Source organism: Arvicola amphibius, chromosome 4 (genome assembly GCF_903992535.2).
Source record: "Arvicola amphibius chromosome 4, mArvAmp1.2, whole genome shotgun sequence".
Taxonomy (NCBI): Eukaryota; Metazoa; Chordata; class Mammalia; order Rodentia; family Cricetidae; genus Arvicola; species Arvicola amphibius.
This window is the reverse complement of record NC_052050.1, coordinates 4196675-4219917: the sequence shown is the minus strand read 5'-3', so window position 1 is coordinate 4219917 and position 23243 is coordinate 4196675. Positions and strand designations below refer to the sequence as shown.

The window sequence follows — 23243 nt, the reverse complement described above, 5'->3', positions numbered from 1 at the left end:
TTTCCCAGCAAGCCATGAGAGCTTGTTGGTAGTAACCAACCACTGTAGTATGAACAGCAGGATGAGCTAGCAGAGGCTACTGCCTCTCAAAAATGAGTTGCGAGTTTCCTTTCTATTATTTTTAAACCGTATTTGAAATATATATGTGAAAATGGAGTGCTGTTAAAATTATACTGTGATTTTAAAATTTGAGACTAGAGGCCAGGTGTGGTGTAGTACACACAGTTAATCCCAGCACTAAGGAGGCAGAGGCAGGCAGCTGTCTGTGAGTTCAAAGCCAACAGAGTCTACATAGTGAGTTTTAGGACTCAAAATTAAATAAACAAATAAAAAGTGAGACTTTCTTGAACTTAATTGTGATATAAAAAACATTCACATAAGCCAGGCATGGTGACAGGATGATCAGGAGTTTGAGGCCAGCCTAGGCTACAGGAAAATCTATCCCCCCAAAAAACACAACAGAAACAAATAAATATCCCCCAGCCTGGTAGATGACTGTCAGTAAAGCGCCAGCCCTAAAAGAGTAGGACCTGAGTTAGCTCCCCAGCACCTGCAGAACAGCACGGTATATAATGCATGCACTATGAGAGGAGAGGCAGGTAGGTCCTTGGAGCTTGCTGACTAGTTATTTTAGGCAGTCAGCTCCAAATTTAGTGAGGAACCCTATCTCAAAAAAAAAAAAAAAAAAAAAAAAAGAAAGAAAAAGAAAGGAAGAAACGAAAACAAGGTAGAAAATGATAGAAGAAAACATCTCTGGCCTTCACACACGTACGCACAGAGTTGGGCTTGTTAATAGAGTAATGCCAAGGTTTTTAGTGATTCAGATGTTTACTGAATGAGATTGATTTTAAGGCAAATTGTAGTTAATGATGTTGCATCTGGTTAGTACTTAGTCTTTCTGGGCAAGCCTAGATTATATAAATATAGATAAATATGTGGACTTTTGAAACACTGGCTTTCAGGATTAAGTTACATGCAATAGAAAATAGCAGTTATTTAGGGGAGAACAAAAATGAACTTTGGTCAGGTATAGGTAGCTCCAAGAACTGCCCAGACAAAAAACCAGCAGCCACCAGAGACTTGAGCACCTGCCCCTGGTGGATAGGGGACTGCCAACAGTGCAGATATGCTCCCAGCCATGTGCTGCCTCCCTACCATCTTAATTGCCTGGTGAAGCTCAAGCTCTTCCCTAGCTTAGAGGGCAGGCTCTGTGCCACTGGGCTCAGGAATGTATTCTGACGTAGGCCATGCCCATACAGGCTGAATTCAGCTTTCTGTTTTTTGGCTTCTTTTTCTCAGTGTTGCCTTCCTTTTGGGATCTCTAGCTGAGAGAAGCCTACTGCAGCTTCTAGCCTGTAGTTCCGGATATTCCTCATGTTAAACCATCCCTGAGTCCAAGCACAGTAGTCCAGTTTGTGCTGCCTGCTGATTAGCTACATACCCAGTGCTTCCCTGAAGCTACTGCCCCTCAAGGACCTTGGATTGAAGTAGCTCTGTGCAGGAAATTGAGGTGCAGTTACCAGTGCAGAGGAAAAGGTGTTGATATGTGTAGGTGATCACCGTATTTAACAGGAAAGCCAGCAAAACTGTTGGGCCAGTTTAGTTGGTGACCAGGTGTCAAGCTTCAGAGAGATGTGTGTCTAAGGTGGGCAGCAGGGGGCATTGTTTCTTAAGTGGAATAAACTGAGGGTTGCTGCTGGGATCTATATCTTCCTTTGTTAAGCCATGGTAATAAATCTTTTTTTTAATTTAATTTATATACTCTAGCTTGTGCAGTTTCTAGAGGTTCACCTCTACATACCCTTTTTTCTTTTTTTTAAAAATTGCTTTATTTTTATTTTACGTATATAGGTGTTTGCCTGTGTATATGTCCACCATGCACCATGTGCATGCAGTAACTGCAGAGGACAGAAGAAGGTGTCAGATTCTCTGGGACTGGAGTTATAGGCAGTTATGAGTTAGTGCTGGGAATCAGACCTGGGCCGTTGCAAGAATAGTCTCTCCAGCCTTCCCCCTTCTACCCCCCCCCGCTACACACACACACACACACACACACACACACACACACACACACACACACACACAGGGTCCCACTATGTAGCTCTGGCTGTCCTGAAATTCACTATATAGACCAGGCTGACCTGGAACTCACAAGAGAACCACCTGCCTCTGTCTCCTGAGTGCTAGGATTAAAGGCATGCACCGTCATGCACCCTTTCTTAAAGAGACACTTTTATTTTCCAGCAATATGAGCAAGCATTTACACGAGGGCAAATCATGGAATGACTGAATTAAACATTGAAATGAACAGCACTGGATAGTAAGGATGTCAGTGGTTCACTATGCTCGTCAGTGTCCTCTTCCTACCCTGTCAGTTTGAGTCACATCAAAATGAGTGATTCATGATCTCAAGATAGAGCTCAGCAGTTAAGAGCAATTTTTGTTCTTGAAAAGCACCTGGATTCAGTTCACCGCACTCACATGGTGACTCACAAGCATCTGTAACCCCCCCCCCCCCAGTTCCTAGGGATCAGCACCCACTTCTGACCTCCACTAGCTCATGAATGCACACAGTGCAAATACATACATGCAGGCAAGACACTCACATAAAATATTTTTAATTAAAAAATGACTCAATAAAAGTTGAATATAAAAATAACCAGTAGGATACTGGAAAGATGCACAAATGCCAGTAGCCTAATGGAGTGTAGTCAGCATTGCTGGCATCATAGGAGTTAGAATGATGTATGAGCTAGTTATATGGCCAAATTCACAAAGACTGAAAGTAGAGGCCGGGAGAGGGGAGTACACCAAAAGGGGAAACATGCTAACCACATGGCATTGGGAATAATAGCACTACTAAGCCTTTTTTTTGGTTTTTCGAGACAGGGTTTCCCTGTAGTTTCTAGAGCCTGTCCTGGAACTAGCTCTTGTAGACCAGGCTGGCCTTGAACTCAGAGATCCGCCTGCCTCTGCCTCCCGAGCGCTGGGATTAAAGGCGTGCGCCACCACTGCCCGGCTAAGCCTTTTTTTTTTTTTTTTTAATGATACAGAATATGTCACTTATTTCGAGAGCAAATTGACCTGCAAGTCTTTCTGCCCTAATGTGTTAGGTTTTTTTGAGAATGTTGTATATGAGCACCGCTTCTACATTACTCTCGTGCTACTCTTTCCTCTAACTTCTCCCATACTCCCTCCCTCCCTCCCTCCCAAATTCACAATCTCCTCTTTATTATTATTACATACATATTCATGTTATGTGTGTATACTCAGATATATACACACATGTATATGCAATCTACTGAGTCCATTTAGCATTTATGCTGGTATTAACAGATGTCCAGGGCTGACCTCTTGGGATTGGACAATCTATGTGGGAGCTCGTCCATGAAAGAAACTGATTCTTCTTCTCTTAGCAGCATTGACGACTTGTAGCACTTCATCTAGGGGTAGGACCTGTTCACGTTGGCATGTTAGGGTATCACGTAGTTGAGAGTACATGGTGCATTCGCCCTGTCATGTCTAGGCAGTGCTATCTATCTGCAGGGATCCTGGGATGCTTCCTCTTCCATGATGTTCCCTGAGCTTCAGGGTGGAGGTTGCTGCATCGCAGGGGTGTTCATTGGAAGGGCCACTGTCAGTGTTGTCGGCATTTTGGCCAGTTGTGTACCTCTGTATAATCCGCTGAGCATGGCAGTGCACATCTTTAATCCCAGTAGTTGAGAGGCAGGAGCAGGTGGATCTCTCTTGAGTTCAAGACTGCTCTAATCTACATAGTAAATTCAAGCCAGCCAGGGCAGAGGGACAACACAGATCCTGCCTCAAAAGTGGAGGAAAAGGTTCCACAAAAAGTAAAAAAGTGACCTCCATGTGCTTCTTGGCTACATTCATATGCTTGAAGAAAACTCACCAAAATACACACACACACACACACACACACACACACACCAAAACTCTATGTAAAGTTTGACCCCTGCTCAGTTCTTTGCTGCTCCTTCTATGTCTCTCCCAATAAAACACTTGTGAGGTTTGTCCATGACTTTGTGGGATTCCTTGGCTCCTGACTATCAGGATACCTTTCCCTTCAGAACTGTAGCATCCCTACTGGGAAAGCCTTCTCCCTTAGAGCTGTAACACTTATACAGGCCCCATCCGTCATTACCAAAACCGCAAGAAAAAACAAGCCCCACACTGACTGGAATGGATCATTACATTAAGTAACACAGAAGAAAGGGAATAGTAAATACATCTCATTTATTACTTTTAAAGAGAAGCACATGGGCTGGAGAGATGGCCCGGCCACTAAAAGCTAGGCTCACCAAAAATAAAAAGTAAGCACATGGTGAATCTTTTGGTTTGGTTCAGGGTTGTTTTGGCTGTTTGAGATTTGCAGGTGCACACCCTATCCCACCAGCTACGGCTGCAGCCACTTTTTTTTTTTTTGGGAGAGTGGTGACCTGGGGATTGAACCCAGAGCCATAGATGTGCTGAGGCAAAACTATGCTCCCAGTCCCAGCAAGAGCATTTCTAAGAATTTCCAAGAAACTTTCAGCGTCCATTGCTTCTGAGAGGACACCGTGTACACACGGGAGAGAAGTGGGCGTGTCTTAGGTTACAAAATAAAAATGTGGTTAGATTGTCGATTTTTTTGAATTAATGAAAAACAGCAGCTGTATAGTAGGAGTTAGGGGAAAGAAGTGGTTGCTTCTGGGGTGCTTTGTCATGTAAACAGGAGCAGTAAAGGGGGAGCATTTATCTGGTCTGAAGAGTAGCTGGCCTTAATTAACTTGCAGATGAATAGAATTAAACAGAAATCCTTTATTCTTCCTTCTGTTGAATACCTCTCTAACACAGAGTCCTACCTACCCTTGGCATGATTTTTATTTTCTTCTAGATGTGTGGCTGAAGCTGCGTGGTTGGAGCATACCTGGTCATGCTTAGAACTACCTATACCTAGAATGACTTAGTGTGAACACAACTTTTACCATGAAAACATTCCTGGAGAGTATCTCTAAGGTCAACGAATAGTCATTTTTCAAAGTTCATAATATGCAGAGCTTCTGGAGTCGTCTGGGAGCTTTCCATATGCTGATGCCAGAGTCCTGACCACAAAGATTCCATCCAGATGAGTAGCAGCAGTCTTGGTTTTGGACATTTTTAAGCTTTCTAAGTTAATTCTGACTGGAATTCAAAGACTGAGGAATCACTGTTTTGAAGACAAACTATTGAGAGATATTCCCACCATATCAATTTTATTATGATAGTATTTTGTCAATGAATAATCTGCCTCTAGGTTGAAATTCTTTTTTATATGTAGTTACAAATAAAATACATTGATAAATTTAAAAAATGCAAAATTATCCAATATAAAACAACATCTATGCATGGATAAATGCATAGATGGTTGGCTGAGACTTTTGGGCACATTATTCCTCCTATTTATCTGTTAACTATGCCTGCCCACCTGTATTAGTGTAGGTCCAGTAGGGATATAGAAACCTCACAGTGGTATAAATGGGTGTGTTTTATTCAAGAAAAAAAACATGATAAAAGGATTAGCTGTAAACTGAGCATGGTGACACATGTCTTATTCCAGCACTCAGGAGGCAGAGGCAGTGGGATCTCTGAGTTTGAGGCCAGCCTGGTCTATATAATGAATTTCAGGCCAACCAGGACCACATAGTGAAACCCCTTCTCAACGGCAACAACAAAGAATTAACAATAGAAAGTGATGTGGCCCCTAAGCTGATAGAGTATCCATAGAAGAAGATCTGGTTTAGAAGGGAGCCCCACATGCTGTCGCATGTACTGAGCAGTAGGTAGATTTGCTGAGCTGAACAACAGGAAGCACTTCCAGGTTTCTTGTATTTCAACTGGAGCACTTGCAAGACCCAAGTCAGTCATAACCCGCCAGCCCTCAGTTAGTTGCTTACACATTCATTGGAAAGGAGCCCTGGACTTGTTGGTGGTTAGGTGTATGGCTTGGGTGGGGATCAGTGCAGCAGGCCTAGAGCCCAGTGCTTCTGTTAAGAGGGCCACTTTATTGGTCAACAAGGCAAAATGGCAGCCTACAGAATGGGAAAAGATCTTCACCTATCCTACATCGGACAGAGGACTGGCCTTCAAAATATACAAAGAACTCAAGAAACTTGACATAAAAAAAACAAATAATCCAATAAAAATGGGGTACAGACCTAAACAGAGAACTCGCAACAGAGGAATCTTTAATATTGAAAGACAGTTAAGGAAATTCTCAGCATCCTTAGCCATCAGAGAAATGCAAATCAAAATAACTCCGAGATTCCATCGTACACCTGTCAGAATGACCAAGATCAAAAATACTGATGACAACTTATGCTGGAGAGGATTTGGGATAAGGAGAATACTCCTCCATTGCTGGTGGAAGTGCAGACTTGTACAGCCACTTTGGAAATCAGTATGATGATTTCTCAGAAACGTAGGAAACAACCTAACTCAAGACCCAGCAATACCACTTTTGGGTGCATGTCCAAACAATGCTCAATCATATCATAAGGATATGTGCTCAACTATGTTCATAGCAGCATTATTTGTAATAACAAGAACCTGGAAACAATTTAGATGCCTCTCAACCGAAGAATGGATAAGGAAAATGTGGTACATTTACACAATGGAGTACTACACAGTGACAAAAATTAATATCTTTAAATTTGCAGGCCAGTGGTTGTATCTAGAGAAAGACATTGAGTGAGGTAACCCAGACCCAGAAAGACAAATAATAATATGTACTCACTCACAAGTAGCTTTTAGACATAAAGGAAAACCAACCTATAGTCGTCAACCCTAGACAACAAAGAGGACCCTAAGACAGCCATATGTGGATCTACATAGGAAGGAGAAAAAGAGAAGATTTCCTGAGTAAACTGGGAGTGTGGTGGTCACGGGAGAGGGTAGAAGGGAAGGGAGTGGATAAAAATGCGTAGCTCAATAAAAATAATTTTTTTAAAAAGTGGGGCAATTGCTATAGTACTGGGTGATCCTCCATTTCTGACTTAAAATCAGGTGATGGCAGTCAGTTGAGACAACACTTTGAAAAGCACTAGCCTGATGAGGGGTGTACCTCCTTCCATATTTCTCACACAGTGCTCAGCACTAGTCTGCTTATCCACAAATGTGGACCGAACAAACTAGATAGCTGAGACACTTTATTTAAAAAAAAAAAAAAAAAAGCAGGGCATTTGCTGTAGTCCTGGCTGAACCTCCATTTCTGACATCCTCTCAGAGTGACTCTATCCTGTATATGACACTGTCTAGCCCAAGACCTTGTGTACTGATACTATCCCTATCCTCTACCCAGTGTTGAGTCTCAGACCCAGGGCCTCTCACAGACAAAACAAGCAAGTCCTTTTGTACAGTTAGCACCTTCCCACTCACAGATCAGTCTCGGACTTACCCTGTGGGCCAGTTGTGATTCTCCTACCTCAGCTTCTCAAATAGCTAGGATTATAGTCCTGTGCTGCTAGTCCTGGTTGCTTTTTCATGTTTTAATAGGTTTTAAATCAGTTGTCATACTAATACCATTTTTTAAATATTTAATAGGGTAAAAGAACAGGAAACACGAGAAGAGGAACGTTTGATGGAAGAAAAGAAAAAGAAAAAGCAGGAAGACAAGAAAAAGAAGGAAGGTGCTCAGAAAAAGGTTTGCAGAATTCCGTCCTCTGTGCCCTTGCAGTCATGTGTGTCGCATCTGCATTAGCATAACTGTCTCATGACCACACTTGATTCTGTTACTGTTTTAAAGCAATATGCTAAATCTATAATTAATAAATAATAGCTACTTGGCTAGTGAAGTGAATTTAGGGTGACTGCTGCACAATGTCTTTTCTAAAGAGCCAGACTCACCAAAGTCTTGTTTCCAGGGGCTGTGTAGTTGATGTGTCAAGAATGCTCATGCCTTCTGAGAGTGGACTGTGTTCAGCTCAGAGCATCTCCAACTAAAACATCAGGAAGGGGCCATGAAACTGACAGCATTAGAAAAGCTAGAAATAATTTTTGCAGTTTTGGTCAATACTCTTTGTAAATCCTATTTATAAATGTTAAAATAAGAAGTTCTACAAACCAGTCTAGAGAGATGTCTCAATAGTTAAAAACGTTTGCTGCTTTTCCAGAGAACCCACGTTCAGTCATAGCCACCCACATTGAGAGGTTCCCAGCCACCTGTAACTCCAGTTCCAGGGATCTAGTACCCTTTTCTGGACCCTTTGGGCACATGCACTCACATGCAAGGTCATACACATCTGGGTGCACATATGTATACAAACATACATACATAATTAAAAATATGCTTTTTAGAGTTCTTTAAACCTTATTAAACCTTATAGTCATACTTCTGTTTCGTTCCATGTATACCAAATTATACCACCATCTTTGTTTTCACCTAAGTAATGTGCCTTGAATTTGAGGCAAGCCTGCTCAACACAGTGAGTTCCAGGATAGTCATGGCTCCATGTCTCAAAGAAACTAAAAGAGAAAAGCCTGAAATGAAAGTCTTCTTATAAACTGTCATCAATGTGTGCATTCCACACAATTGTTTCTAAAGCATTTCTGATTTTTTTTTTTTTTTTAGGCTGCTGATCAAAAAACCAAAGGTAAGTTGTTTGTTTGTAATATATTTATTTCCTTCCTTCCTTCCTTCCTTCCTTCCTTCCTTCCTTCCTTGTTTGTTTGTTTATTTGTGGGGGCATACTTTTTATAACAGTACCAAACTTTGCAACAAGGTGACTTTTGTAAAATTTATTTTATGTTTATGGATGGGAATTTGGCAGCATGTGTAACTGTGCACCAAGTGTGTGTGGTGCCCACAGAGCCCAGAAGAGGGCCTTGGAGCCTCTAGAACTGGGATGGTTGTAGCCACCACTTGGGTGTTGGGAATTAAACCTAGGTCCTCTGTAAGAGCTAGTGCTTTTAAACCATACACCACAGAAGGTGACTTTAAAACAAAGAATCCAAGTTTTTCTTTGATTCTACCTTTATTATACATTTTAAAGCTCTTCATTTATACCTGGTTTTATATAGCTACATTTCATTGACATTAGGTTAATATAAAACTGCTTAGAAAATGTTATCTGTGTTTTCAACAACACTTAAATTTCCTTTTGGTTTCCCCCAAATAAGAAATGAATTCAGGAAGGTGATTCATTTGGAATAAGACCCAGAGAAGGCTAATTTTTTTTTAAAGCTTGAAATTCCTTACTGCCAGCTATTCCCTTGCAGACTTAGTCTGTTTCTTTCTTGCTGATACGTAAGAGGCTTCTTTCCAGAGCTGTGCCCCCAAACCCTCCACTTCATACCTGACACAGGAGGAACACTCATGGGTCACAGAGACCAACTCTGTTCCATCCATGACAGTGTACTTCTTTAAGCTTCAGGTATTGCATTTTTAAAATGAGAAAAATGATGGATTGTTCTTGCCTCGTAAAGTTGTTGTAAAGACAGATGCACTCACACAGGAAAAGGATGCTGCACTTCACTGGTGCCTCAGTCTTTCCGTCTTTCCTTGGACACAGTTGCACATGGACATGCAGTTGCACAGTTGCTGGTGTTGTAAGGGCTTTTACAAGAATTCTCTCAGTTGTAGTCCATACCAATACTTCACTTCTAGTTGGCGTCTTGTAGTTTTCAAAGTTAAAATTATATGTATGATCTCACTTGAACTTACTTCATAACTGAACAGGACTTGAGTTCTTAGTTTTAATGTAGTAAAGGTGATGGAGGACTCTCATTGGTTAATAAAGAAACTGCCTTGGCTTTTTGATAGGGCAGGATTTAGGTGGGTGGAGTAGACAGAACAGGGTGCTGGGAGTGAGGCAGATGCCTCGGGCAATCGCCATGCCTCTCCTCTCTGAGACAGACACGGCGGATGGAGCCAGCCACTAGGTCAGACATGCTGAATCTTTCCCGGTAAGACACCACTTGTGGTGTTACACAGATTATTAAATATGGGTTAAAGTAAGATTTGAGAATTAGCTAATAAGAGGCTGAAATTAATGGGCCAGGCAGTGTTTAAATGAATACAGTTTGTGTGTTGTTATTTCGGGTGTAAAGCTAGCCGTGTGGGATCTGGGGCGGGATGAAAAGTAGGCCCGCTGCTCAACACTACATAAAGGTAATAACTGGTGGAGCTAGCACTTCCGACCCTGTGTGTCAGTCCTTGCACCCTGTTCCTAGAGTTGCATCAAGAGATGCATTCACTGTTACATGAATATAGAAGCAGCAGGGGGTACAAGGACATTTCTGCTCTGTTAGAATATTTTCAGAAGGGTCCTTGAATTTATGATTTCAGATAAAACAGTGGTTCTTAGCTGTCATTTATAGAACTCTTTCTACATCTTTCACCCCCCCACACACTTTAAAAAAGCCATTTTTGCAATAAGTTTCCATTGTCATTTATTAATTGTTTACTTCCCAACATTGACTGCTCACAACTATGTGAAGACTGAACTAACTGTGCTGTCCCTTATATGGGATCCCTGCTTTGTGTTACTGTGCTGGCGAGTGGCTGACAGTTGGGCTCTGTTATCTCTTCTGAGTGGCTGGGCCAACTGCCCTTTGGGTTTGTCCTATAAAACAGTTGTTTGGGGCTGGAGAGATGGCTCAGAGGTTAAGATCACGCTTCCGAAGGTCCTGAGTTCAATTCCCAGCAACCACATGGTGGCTCACAAGCATCTGTAATGAGATCTGATGCCCTCTTCTGGCCTGCAGGTGTACATGCAGACAGAATACTGTATACATAATAAATGATAAAGAAAACATTTTTAAAAATTAAATTAAAAAAAGTTGTTTGTGTCCTTATAAATAAAACAATCTAAAGTACTTCTCCATAATTTTCTTTTTAATCAGTTAAGTATTTCTATTTTATATGTATGACTATATTGCCTGCATGTTTGTGTATGCTCCATATGTGTGCCTGGCACTTGTGGAAGCAGAAGAGGGTGCTTGGGTCCCTTGGGATTGGAGAGTGGTTGTGAGCTGCCGTGTGGGTGCTGGGAACTAGCCCAGTTCCTCTGGAAGAGCAGCCGGTGTTCTTAGTCACCAAGTCATCTCTCCAACCTAGATTGTTTTCTAATGATGATTTGCAACATCAGGTTTCTACTTTTCTCAGATTCCGCCATTACTCAGCCCCATCAGAATCAGCTGCTGTGAGGTGACACTCGCTTAGGCACTGGTGTTAGATAGGACACAGCTGATTTGGTGATGACATTTGTGCTCTCATAAGACAGGTTTTCTTTTGTACCCTGCCAGTGCCGTGTTTGTTTCCTGTCATGGCCTGGCAGTACGTAGTGCAGGGGCTGCATCTGCATGTTTCTTTTTGCTCCCCAGAGCCCTCACTCAGCTACTGCCTTTGTGCTATTCTAGGCCCTGGCATTAGTGAGTAGTCTCCTTCTTGCTGTTGTTGTCACCAGGGCTAGTAGTATTCTAAAGGTACAAAGTTCATTATAAAGCAAGGAGAGTGTGGAACATCACATAACAGACCCTTGCCCATATTCTCCTGTCTCTGCAGCCAGTGGGCTTCAGAGCAGCCCATGTCAGGAAAGTGGTCAGAGAAGGACAGCAGCACTCCAGACAGGGGTGGACCTTGGGAGTCCCAGTCTGTCTGTTATTCTAAGGTAGAACACACTTCTCTCTGCCTTATAAATTTAAGTGTGGTTTCTAGAAAGTCTTTGTAAAATCATAACAAATAGAAATTGTCTCTGGCTCTCTTTTTTTTAAGATTTATTTTTATTTTATGTGTTTGAGCATTGGGCCTGTGCCTTTGTGTAAGTATGTCCAATCCCCTGGAACAAGACCTTACAGACAGTTGTGAGCTGCCGTGTGGGTGACTAGAATTAAACCCTGGTCCTCTCTAAGCCATCTTTCAAGTCCTGGTCTACAATTTCTTTATGGGTGGTCTCAGAGTTGCAGAACATCCTTTCTCTGGCATCCTGCCCCTAGATTGTACCAGGAGGAACTCTGTATTCTTTGTAGACAGTAACACTGCTTCTCCTCTCTGGGACTCTGCTTGCAAATGGTGAGTCCACCTTTTTCTTCTTCCATTAATTTTCCTCTGGGCATACTTGATATCTCCCTAATTAATGCTCTACATTAATGCCTTCCTTACAGAAAACATTGTTTTTATTGAAAAAAATTTGGGAGACAAAAACTGAAGGGCAGTGGGCTGGAGAGATGGCTCAGAGGTTAAGAGCATTGCCTGCTCTTCCAAAGGTCCTGAGTTCAATTCCCAGCAACCACATGGTGGCTCACAACCATCTGTAATGAGGTCTGGTGCCATCTTCTGGCCTGAAGGCATACACACAGACAGAATATTGTATACATAATAAATAAATAAATATTTAAAAAAAAAAACTGAAGGGCAGTGAGTTCAAGGTTAACCTTGGCTGCAGAATGGAGGGAGACCTTGCCTAAAGGGTGATGGGAGATCACAATAGTTCAGTTGGGAAAGTGCTTGATAAACAAGCATAAGGACTTTAAGTTCAGATGCCAACACCATATTAAAAAAAAAAACCTGGGTGAGATGGCATATGCCTGTAATTCCATCTCTGGGGAATTGAAGATAGGAAGATTCCTGGGACTCTCTGGCCTAATTTTGCCAGTTGATTAGATCGAAGTTCATTGAGAGACCCTGCCTCAAAAGGTAGGTAAACAATGATAGAAGACAGCTAATGTCAGTTTCTGTTCTTTCTGCATTCACATGCACACATATCACACACACACAATCCTAAGAAACGTCTCCATCCTGCGCTGTAATGTTTATTAACCATCCTTTATATCTCATTAGGTATTCATTTAAGTACACAGAATCCAGTGCATTCCACAGTTTATACTCCTCTTATACCCGAACAGTAAACTGTTGAAAAACCTTCCTGCCAGCTGGATGGTGGTGGTGCACACCTTTAATCCCAGTACTCTGTAGTCACAGGCTACAGATCTCTTTGAGTTTGAGGCCAGCCTGGTCTATAGAGCAAGTTCTGGGATAGTCTGAGTGGTTACACAGAGGAACCCTATCTTGAAAAAAAAAAGTAAAGTGGGAGGGGACTGAAGAGGAGGGAAAAAGGAAAGGAAGAAAGTAAGAAAACTTTCCTACTAGCCTGTCCATAGACAAAAATTTCCTGGTAAATTCTCCTGCCCATTATCTTTGTGCTAGTGACTGAAGAAGGGCAGCTAAATACCCAAGTCTCCTCCTGCCCTAATTAGACCTCAGTGACTAGTGTCAGTAGGGAAATGGGATAGATATAATCCTGTTGTAAAACATTAACTGCTGCCTTGTTTGGTAACCAGTGCCCAAATAGCAGCAATCTGTTTATTTAGGGTTCTGCCTTAATTTGGGTATAGATGATAATAGCTTTATATGTGAACTTTGTGAGCTTGTTGTTATCTGGGTCTTTTTCATTGATTGGGAGGTATAGGGCAGAATTAACCATAGTAACATAGTACTGCTCATAAATGGTTTTCAGCTTAATGTTTTTATATTCTTGAAATAAATATGAGTTTTCCTATAAAAAGTTGAAAGTCACATCGTCTATGAAAGCAAGTGCTCTGCTGTTCATTATGATGACAAGATCACCGAGGTCTTAGTGGTGGGCTGTGGGCTGACGTCTGTTTACTTTGTAACTGCTAGTTCTCAAAGAACCTTTTCTGCGCTCTGTCATCAGTGTAGCTATCTGAAGCCATAGTCTTTGAGTAGCCATGCATGGAGTTAGGTTTCAGTCACAGGTTTCTTGCAGCTCACCTGAAACACAAGCTTTTTATCAATGTGAATGAAAAGTTCTGAGACCATGGGTCTCATCCTAACCTAATGGTATGGAGATGAAACAAAACAAGACCTTGATTCCACATTCACTGAGTGAATAATTCTCTGAATACAACAGTCAGCAGTGAGTTTTTATGAAATACCAGGTCTCTGTTTCCTGCATTAGACAGTAAAATAAAATGACTAAAAATATCAGGCTTACACTCATTTCCTCCTAAGCCAGATGTTTTGAGGCAAGCTAAAAGTCTGTTCAATGGGCTCAGCTGTGCATTTTACATTGTATGACACTTCATTTGCCTGTCTGTGAGATTACTAAAATCTCAGAGTTGAAGGCTCCTTCAGGATTTTCCAGCTCCCGTAGTGCTGAGTGAGGAAATGCCATCCCAAAGAGTTAAATGGTTTATGATAGCTTGTTAGTGGCAGAATTAGAACCTTGGTTTCTGGTTGTCAAATTGTATGTTGTTTCTGCTACCACCAAACTGGAAACACAGTTTGTGTGTCTCTTAGCTGTGTAACTGCTGCTGTTGGAAAGAATTTAGACATTTTGTAGTTTTCAAACAAGACTGAAAGAAATTCCTAAGAGGGTTGTTATGTGAAAGATCTTTTAAGGTTTTAAACGTTAGGTTTGTCTTTTATTGTCTCTGTTGTTCTATGTCTAAAGAAGTTTTTAAAATTCTACTCTATAACCCAAAGGAGGAAAGATAATAAATGGTTAGTTTTCCCTGTAGGAATAAAGGAAAGTGTATTAAGACTTTGGTGTTTGTAATACATAGACTGTTTTAAAAGATAAAAATGTATTGCTAAATCCCAAATTCGGGGCAGCTACATGGACATGTAAGTTCTTAATCTAAACTTTAAAGAAAGTCAGAAAGCCCATTGGTCCCAGAATTCAGCAGGGCACTTAGTCCTGGTCCCTGCGCTGTGTCTGTTCAGTTTCTATGAGCCTGAAGGGTAGGACACCTCTACTGAATCTGGCTGGCTGTTGGGACTTCAACCATAAAGGCAGCTTCCAAGATTAGAAATTACACTTCTTAATTCTGAAAGGGAACTGGCTGGCAGTGTGCTTTCTGAGAAAGAATTTGAGAAAATAATAGTCCCAACCCCACTCCCCAGTTTGACCTCTTTTCGTGTGTGTGTGTATGTGTGTGTGTGTGTGTGTGTGTGTATATTAATACCTTTATTGATTTATAACTGGAATACAGTAAATTGCAGATATTTAAAGAGGACATTTTGCTACATATTGGAACATATGCCCCTGTGAAACCATTCCTACCATTCAAAATGATATCAAGCAATTCCTAAGAAGTATCTCTCTGTTCCTTCCACCCCCCATTTCTCCTGTCTCCCCCTTGGCCATTTGTCCCTGAGCAAACACAGGCCTGTTTCTGCCATAGAATTAACTTCCTAGCAAAATGGAATCTTATGCTCTTGCTCAGCAGAGTTCCTGGGGATCCATTTGTGTTGTATGTGTCACTGGGTCATTCCTTTTCTTGCTGCTAGTATTTCATTGTGCAGGCATACCAGCACTTTGCATATCTAGTCACCTGCTCCTGGGCATTTAAGTTTTTTTCTGTTCTTCAGCTTTTATGAGCATTTATGTTCAGGTTTTAAAATAGTATAGAGCTGGATTTTCTTGAATAATTATGTGGAAGAGAATAATTATATTTTTTTCAAGAGGCTGCAAACTGTTTTCCAAAGTTATTGTACAGTTCCATCTTCCACCAGCACATGGTTTGGGCCTTGTTATGATTCCTAAGAACTAGTGGTGTTTAGTTAAGGTTTCTATTGCTGTGATCAAACACCAGGACCAAAAAGCAAGTTGGCAGGGGATGTTGGGGGGGGGGGAGGGTTTATTTGGTTTACACTTCCACGTTACTGTTCATCATTGAAAGAACACAGGACAGAAACTCAAACAGAGAAGGAACCTGGATGCAGGAGCTGATGCAGAGGCATGGAGGAGTGTTGCTTTTAGTGGCTTGCTCCTCATGGCTTGCTCAGCCTACTTATAGAATCCAAGACCACCACCCAGGGATGGCATCACCCACAATGGGCTGGGTCTTCCCATCAATGACTAATTAAGAACATGCTCTACAGTATTGCCCACAGCCTGACCTTATGAAGGCATTTTTAAAATTGAGGCTCCATCCTCTCAGATTACTTTAGCTTCTGTCAGGTTGGCATAAAACTATCCAGCACAGTCTTGAACATTATTTTCATGTCCTTATTTGCCATTTACGTATCTACTTTGAGGGGTGTTTGTTCCCATCAGCTGCCTCCCTTTATATTGCTTATTTGTGATTCTCAGATGGCCTCTTGATCTTCATGTAAAGGCTCAGCACTGTGTGCCGTCTGTTCTGTCGTTGTCCTCTTTCTGGACGTGTGGTAACTTGATAACTTAAGGATGATGACATTCTTACACAGTGCAGGCTTGATTAGTCACTTTCTGCTACTGGAATTTACTAGTCAGCTCATTAGCTAACTAACTGGAAAAACCTGTTGGATGTTCTAGGTAAGTTTCTCTTTTTTTTCAAATATTTTAGTAGAGAGATGGCTATATAAGCAAGTGAATGTAATAAAATTTCTGGATCCTGTGATTTACTTATGTCACACTTTCTGTCTGAAAAAATTTACAGTTATCTTTTCGTTAAGTATTTCTGTCTCTTTAAGGACTGGAAGATTATCTGCTTTAACAATAAAAGAGAGGGAAACATGGTGACGCACACTCAGTCCCGGCTCGGGAGGCAGAGGCCAACCTGGTCCACAGTGAGTTTTAGGACAGTCAAGGCTCAGAGAGGCGCAAAAAGCAAACAAACAAACAAAAACAACACTGTCCTTGTAGGCCCAAGTGTCTCATGGAGGATGGACATACATCCCAACTATCTACTCCATATGAGTTTGCTAACTGCAGTGGCTGCAGGATTGGTTGAGAACTGAGGGCAAGGAAATCTGAAGTAGGTGGAGAGCTACTGGAAGGAATCTGGGTAATGCTAAACTGACTTAATAAGCCTGGATGAGAGGGGGGAGAAATTAGGACCCCCACACACCAAGAGAGCAAGTTTTGCCTAAGGCTGGTGGTAGGACATTTTCCAGAACTTAAACAGAAGATTGGCACAGCTCCTCAGGAACTAGCAGAGAGGAGTGTGTGGCCTGCATGAGCGTGAACTTTGCAAAGCCTTGCCTTCTCTCACTGTTTCATTGCTTTGACATGGGCTCCCTCTTCTGGCAGATTAGACCACCTTACATTTCCTGGGAGTTTAGCTTTTTCCCCACAGTTGAGCAGTTTAATAAAGATAATGCAAACATTATCTGTGGACAGTATACTCAGCATATCCGTGTCCTAGAAGAACACCTGGGACCTAAGTTTGCGGGCTTCTGTCTGAGATGGAGGAAGCCCTGTTTGTCCCAGAGCTCACGCACATGAGGATGACTGTGGAAAGGAGCGGCAGGCGTTCAGAAGCCCCTGCTTCCTTAGTTGTCTGCCCAGTCTCTGCCATGGTGGAAATGGATGTGGATAAGAATCCAGAAAGGCCACCAGGTCTTTAGTGCTGTGTCACTTACTCAGCTTTAACAGAACAGTCCCCACCCTGTCTTCTTTGAATGAGGTTATAGCCACTATATTGAGAGCAGTACTTAATTTAGTTTTAATGCCATTTCACAGTCACTGGTAATGCTTTGGGACAGAACATACATCCAAACATTGTTTCTCATGTCTGCTGGATCACACACAGCCCCCTAGCTGCCATACTCCATATAGCCTTAGGCCAGCAATTGTATAAATAACTCATATGTCTGTTGCGTAAGTGAGCACTTTCTTCCTCTGAAGACTACTAGGCAATGAAGAATGGGTCATGAGGATTTGTGTTTTAAACAGTGACAGTAGTTTGACCAAGCACACTACACTGAATTCCCTGCAGCCATGACACTTAGGAAGGAAGGATTAGGCAGCAGGTGCCATCTTGTCTCTGAGGCTACAGCAATGCCAGGAAGCTAGAAGCCATGCTAAAGGTTAGAAATAAAACATAGAAGTCCAACAGTGAAGCAGAGGGAAGAAGGGTGGAACCACATGAAGACCAGAGAATGTGAACATGGGTTGTGTGAGCTGGAAGAGGCTTTGCCCACCATATTTAAAACCAAAGCTAAATGGCCCAGGACTAAGGCACAATTTGTGCCTTGGGCTCTTAGAGATGCTGAGACTACTGACAGTTTGGAAAGGGTTTCTAAGTCATTGCAGCCTGGTCTGTGAGAGGATTTGGCACTGTGGGGTTTAGGAGCTGCTTGGCCAGTTTGTTTCCTTAATAGAAAACAAAAATTTGCTTCTTAAAAAGTTGTTTTCAGAGATTGTTGCCAGCAGGTGTCGCCCTCACTTAAGAAATGTGAACTGCTCATTCCCCAGAGGAACTAAACTTTTTAGCCTACTGAAAGTTGTTTTGTTTTTTTTTTTGTTTGTTTTTTTTATAACTGCTCCTTTGTAATGTGGCCCTAGATTCATTTATTTGAAGAAGAGGGTGGTTTTGACATCCTATTTTTTGGGAGCAGAGATAGAATCAGAAATTTAGATCTGAAAAAAGCATGTAGCCCCATGTGGCTAGTACTTTCAGAGAGCCAAGAGATAGTGGCTTAAACCAGAGAGGCTTTGATCAGCATATCACATAAAAAGGCCCAGCAGATGAGCTTGCCCAGGTTCAGAACTGTTGGCTGGCCTCCTCACGACTTTGGGTCCCAGATGACCAGCCCAAGGTGTTAGCCCCCGGGCAGTTGGAAACTCTCTGAAAATTAGCACCTAGGTCAGGACCCTCAATCTGTTAGCTGGTTGAACATATTCTAGGTGACATTTTTCCATTTGTGAAACAACATGCTAGTAGCTCACTGTGCGGAGTTGTTTCAACCTTTAAGAGAACAAATCATTAAGTGTAATATATTTCTGAGAGACCTGCTCAAACTTCTTAAGGAGCACATCGCCATTTTTTTGGATCACTCCTGTCTAACAGAAGCATAATGCAAAGGGCTGAATGTTTGCCTCATTGATAGAGTATTTGTTTAGCATGTGTGAGGCTCTGAGTTTGATCCTCAGGAGAGAGAAGAAACTCCATCTAGCTCACCATGACAACACATGCCTATAGCCACGCAAGTGGCTAAAGCAGAGGATCTCTTGAGGCTGGGTGTATGGTTCAGACTGTTCTTACACTTGCTGTGCAGCTGAGATGACTTTGAACTCCTGACCATTCCGCCTTCACTCCCCAGGTGCTGAGATTATAGTCCCATGCCACCACCCCTGGCCTTGAGGATAATCTGTGTCTTACACGCATAGCATATCTCAGTGCATGTGGCTACAGTTCTTTATTTCCTCAGTTGTTGGTTCATTTGGGTAAGAAATCATAAGTTGTGCTTCAGTGCTCTCCTATAGAAAGAGACACTTGGCTCATCCCCAGGGATATTTTCATTTGGAAGGGAAATAAATGACTTCCAAGTGGCCCTGTCCAGCTGACAGCTGAAGATAAAGCCAGGTCAGGGCTGGAGCAACACTGGCGTTGTATTTGGGTTTCAAAGAGGAGGCCATGTGAGTGTGGGTGCCCACTCTTGGATGGCCTAGGGCATGACTGAGAACAAAAATGTGAAGTCTGTTGGTGTAAAGTACCCAAGAAGAGGTAAGAGATGGGCAGTTCCTCCTGACTAGCCTGATGATTGTGGCTCTCTTGTGTAGCACAAATAATAAAAACCCAGAGTCAGATATTGGGGTTCAACCTGAAAACCAGAAAAGCAAAGTAACCAAGCCTCTAGAGAAGCCTTACCTCTAACCAAGGCAGGGTGACCACAGACTAAGCAGACAGAGCCTCTCTCTCCTCCCATTTTAGATTTCCCTCTAGTGTTGGGATTAAAGATGTGAGCCACCACTTGGATTTGTTCTGCATTGATCTTATATTATATAGCCCAGGGTGGCCTCGAACACACAGAGATCCTTCTGCCTCTGTCTCCCAAATCCTGGGATTAAAAGTGTGTGCCACCACTGACTGACCTCTAGTGGCTTAGCTTTGCTCTTCTGATCTTTAGGCAAGCTTTATTCATTAAAACATAAATAAAATATCACTATACTCTTGTTGCTGGAGCTCACTGGTGGGATGGAGAGAAGGCGCTGTGTCAAGAAAGGAGCTAATGTCTCTGGAATGTGCTATTTCCTGTGCCTTTCTCCATTAAAAGTGTCACCTCCCCTTTTCGTTGCATGATGGTGAACTCTGACTAGCAAAGGATATAAGGTGTGTGCAGTAGACTTGGATGACGGCTGCAGTCTGTTCCTAGAAGACTTGTGTGTAGTCTAATAGTACAAATAGTATCTGTTCCTCTGTCAGTAACCAGCAAAATTGTCCTATGAAGGATGGGTGGTAACTAGTTTAGAGTTAGGAGACCATAACTGGTCTCTCCTATTCATTACTTTGGTTTCTTCCTCCCATGCTTCAAAACTATGAGAAGCATTTTTCTTAATTTCTACCAGTCTTTGTCCTGCCATATACCAGTTGTCAAGGGCAAGAGGAGGATTCATGGATTTCAGACATACTTGATATGCCAGCCAAGGAGAACTGAATATTCTATATTCATAGATCTTAAACTTTGGTGGCTTAGACTGAAAATAAAGTGACTGATTTACATGAATTTTGTTTCCTGTAGTAGGTTTAACAGTAACAAAAATAGCCCTGACTTTGTGGTCTAGTTCATTAATTAGTTGATATTGCATAGAATGGGTCGGTGTGTTTGACATAGCCTCAAGTGGAGGTCAGGGAATTTTGTGGGATCCATTTTCTCCTTCTCCTTTTACATGGGCTCCAGGAATTGAATTCATGTCACGAAGTTTATGTGGCAAGTCCCTTTACCTGATGAGCCATCTTCCTGATTCCTTTGGTCTTTTGTTAAAAATGGTGGCAGGATACTAGAAGAGCCCTAGACTGGCAGAACTCCAGTTCTCACTCAGTGGCTGTGTTGTCAGTGCCTTAGTCATCTTTGTGGCTCTCACTGTGACCACAGGAGAAGTCTTGGCCCTGAAGACTAGAAGTGAGAACATCAAATCAGAAGGTGGCATTGGATTTAAGCACCATGAAGTCATTTTCACCTTGCGCAGTGTGGCCTCCATGGACAAACAAAAACACCACAAACCAAAAAGGAGGACAGGGAAGGATGGGAAATAAGGAGCAGGAAGAGGCAGCTTACACAGACTCTCCAAGACTGTCTCTGACTTCACGGAGGAGAGAAATTGGAAGGAAGCTGGAAGAACTGGGAGCCAGGGAGAAGGATGGTTCTCAAAGGATGTTGAAGAAGTGTGCATTTTTCTACCTTCTGTGGGAACATGAGTGACTGTTAAATTCTTGGTATCTGCCATATTAAAGCAGGAATAAATGTAGACATCTGTAAAACAGGTTAATCTAAGACCCAATCTTTAGTTTTTCGTTTGTACTCTGAAGAAAGTCTTGGGTGAAAAATTCGGGGCATCCATCTTGCTTCTCTTTTCCCAGCCCAGCCACTGACCCCGAGGCCCCAGATACGCACATGCCCCTGAGAAAGGAAACTAAACAGTACCTCTCTGTGGTGTTAGCATTTGAGGGATGTACCGCACAGTGAGAGACTACAGTCTCAGTCCTAGAGTAGAGCTGGCAGATATGAAGCACAAGAAACAGTGTGACGGTCATGTTTTTATGGTGCCAAAAATTCAGGAAGCTTTTCCCTAATTGTTTCTATTTTTTCTGCATACAAAAGTCAAATTTATCTTCTGGGAATAAGAGGCTAAGGAAGAGTAATAATGCACTAGAGGCTTGGAAAGGAAAGACCACGGGTGAATTGTGACACAGGGTTAACAGGAAGCACCGAGGGCTGGAATTCGCTCTAAAAAGGGCACCCTAAAATTGGGCATGGTGGCACATGCCTTTAATCCCAGCACTCAGGAGGCAGAGGCAGGAGGATCTCTGTGAGTTTGAGGCCAGCCTGGTCTACAAAGCGAGTTCCAGGACCCTATCTAGAAGAAAAAAGAAATGGGGAGGGGACTCAGAGTTTTACTTAGTCTGACTGAGTCAGTATAAAGAGAGAGTCAGTGGCTTTCTTGATAAGCACACGTGACAGAAAGATAGGAAAGGCCCTGCATGGTAATGGTAACCTAATGTACAATAAAGTCCAGGCTGGCAGACCAGGCTCGGGCTAACTGGAGTTGCTGATGGAAGAAAACTAGCTTACAGATCCTTGTGCTCTCTTAGAGTAGCTACCACTCAGAGGAGTTTACTGTCCCTGATATTGAGAGAATGTCTCAGTGGTCAAGCACATTGGCTGCTCTTCCAAAGGACTCAGAGTCCATTCCCAAAACGCAGATAGCAGCACACAACTACCTGTAACTCCGGTTCCAGGGGATCTGACACTCTCTTCTGGCGTCTATGGGCACCAGGCACACATATGCTGAAAATAGAGACAAAACACTTCAGAACATAAAATAAAATAGAAAGATTTCCAGAAATGTTTCTTTATTCATTTGTACAAAACTTTTATTTAGACATAGAAGGAAAGACAGTCACAAAGTAAGTACGTGGAAACTTTCCATCTATATATTCTGGATAATAGTTCACATTCAAGATGAAGGTAGATCTGAGTATTGAGGGTCAGATTTTTTTTTGTGTGCCTGACACAAATTCTCTTTTTCATTGACATGCTTGTTAGTGTTGGTAAAGCATGTCGCCTGTATCCTTGTCAACAAGTCTGTAGTGTTGCAGGTATGTCTCCATAAATGCCAACTCTGAGACGCCATAGTACTCACTCTAGCCATTGACATAGCCCAAGATGCAGAGTATTGCATTGTTATTATCAGAAGTCACAGGGGTAGGTGACTTACAGATGCACTCAGCAAGAGCACCGTGTCCTTGGGAGCTGTGTTTTGTTGTTGTTGTTTTGGGTTTGGTTTTTTGAGTTTTAAGAGGTTATTAAACCTTCGGGTCATTTTTTTTTCTCCTTTGGGTCTTTTCAGTGCCAGAACTTACTAAGAGCTGTTCAAGCCAGCCCCAACCTGCCGGTACAAGTACCAGTACTTCCACCAGCACTGTCTCTAGCAGCAACAATGGCAAACGTGCATCTGCCTGTGGCCAGCAGACAGCTGCATCCCGCTACCTGCCTCGGGAGGTGCCACCACGCTTTCGCCAGCAAGAACAGAAGCAGCTGTTAAAGAGAGGCCAGCCATTGCCTACAGGGACTCTGACCAGTGTGAGCCCAGCACAGGCTGCTGGACCTTCAGGAGCAAGCCCTCCTCCCCTCCCTGGAGCTGGAACACAGCTACATCCCAGCAAACTCCAACCAGGTAAGAAGTGTGAAGAATGGGGCTTTTTTCCTTTTTCAGTGTTAGGGATAGACAGGGCCTCGTACTTACTTGGCTCCTGCACTGCTTGCCAGTGCTGAAATTTTCTTTCCATGTGCCTCTGGTCTCCACTGCTCAGGCTGA

At 42.4% G+C, this 23243-nt stretch overlaps 1 protein-coding gene across 5 annotated transcripts in view; it reads left to right on the top strand.

Moving 5' to 3' along the window:
* Positions 1-23243, top strand: part of Tnrc6c (trinucleotide repeat containing adaptor 6C) — a 117591-nt gene that overhangs the window by 29945 nt on the left and 64403 nt on the right. For all 5 annotated transcript variants that reach the window (XR_005285044.1, XM_038326465.1, XM_038326463.1 and 2 more), the window contains exons 2-4: positions 7579-7678; positions 8606-8627; positions 22776-23102. Coding sequence is in view for 4 of the 5 variants with exons in the window: in XM_038326465.1 (XP_038182393.1) it covers positions 7616-7678; positions 8606-8627; positions 22776-23102 (412 nt within the window). In the remaining variant the exon portion in view is untranslated. The remainder of the gene's footprint in view (positions 1-7578; positions 7679-8605; positions 8628-22775; positions 23103-23243) is intronic.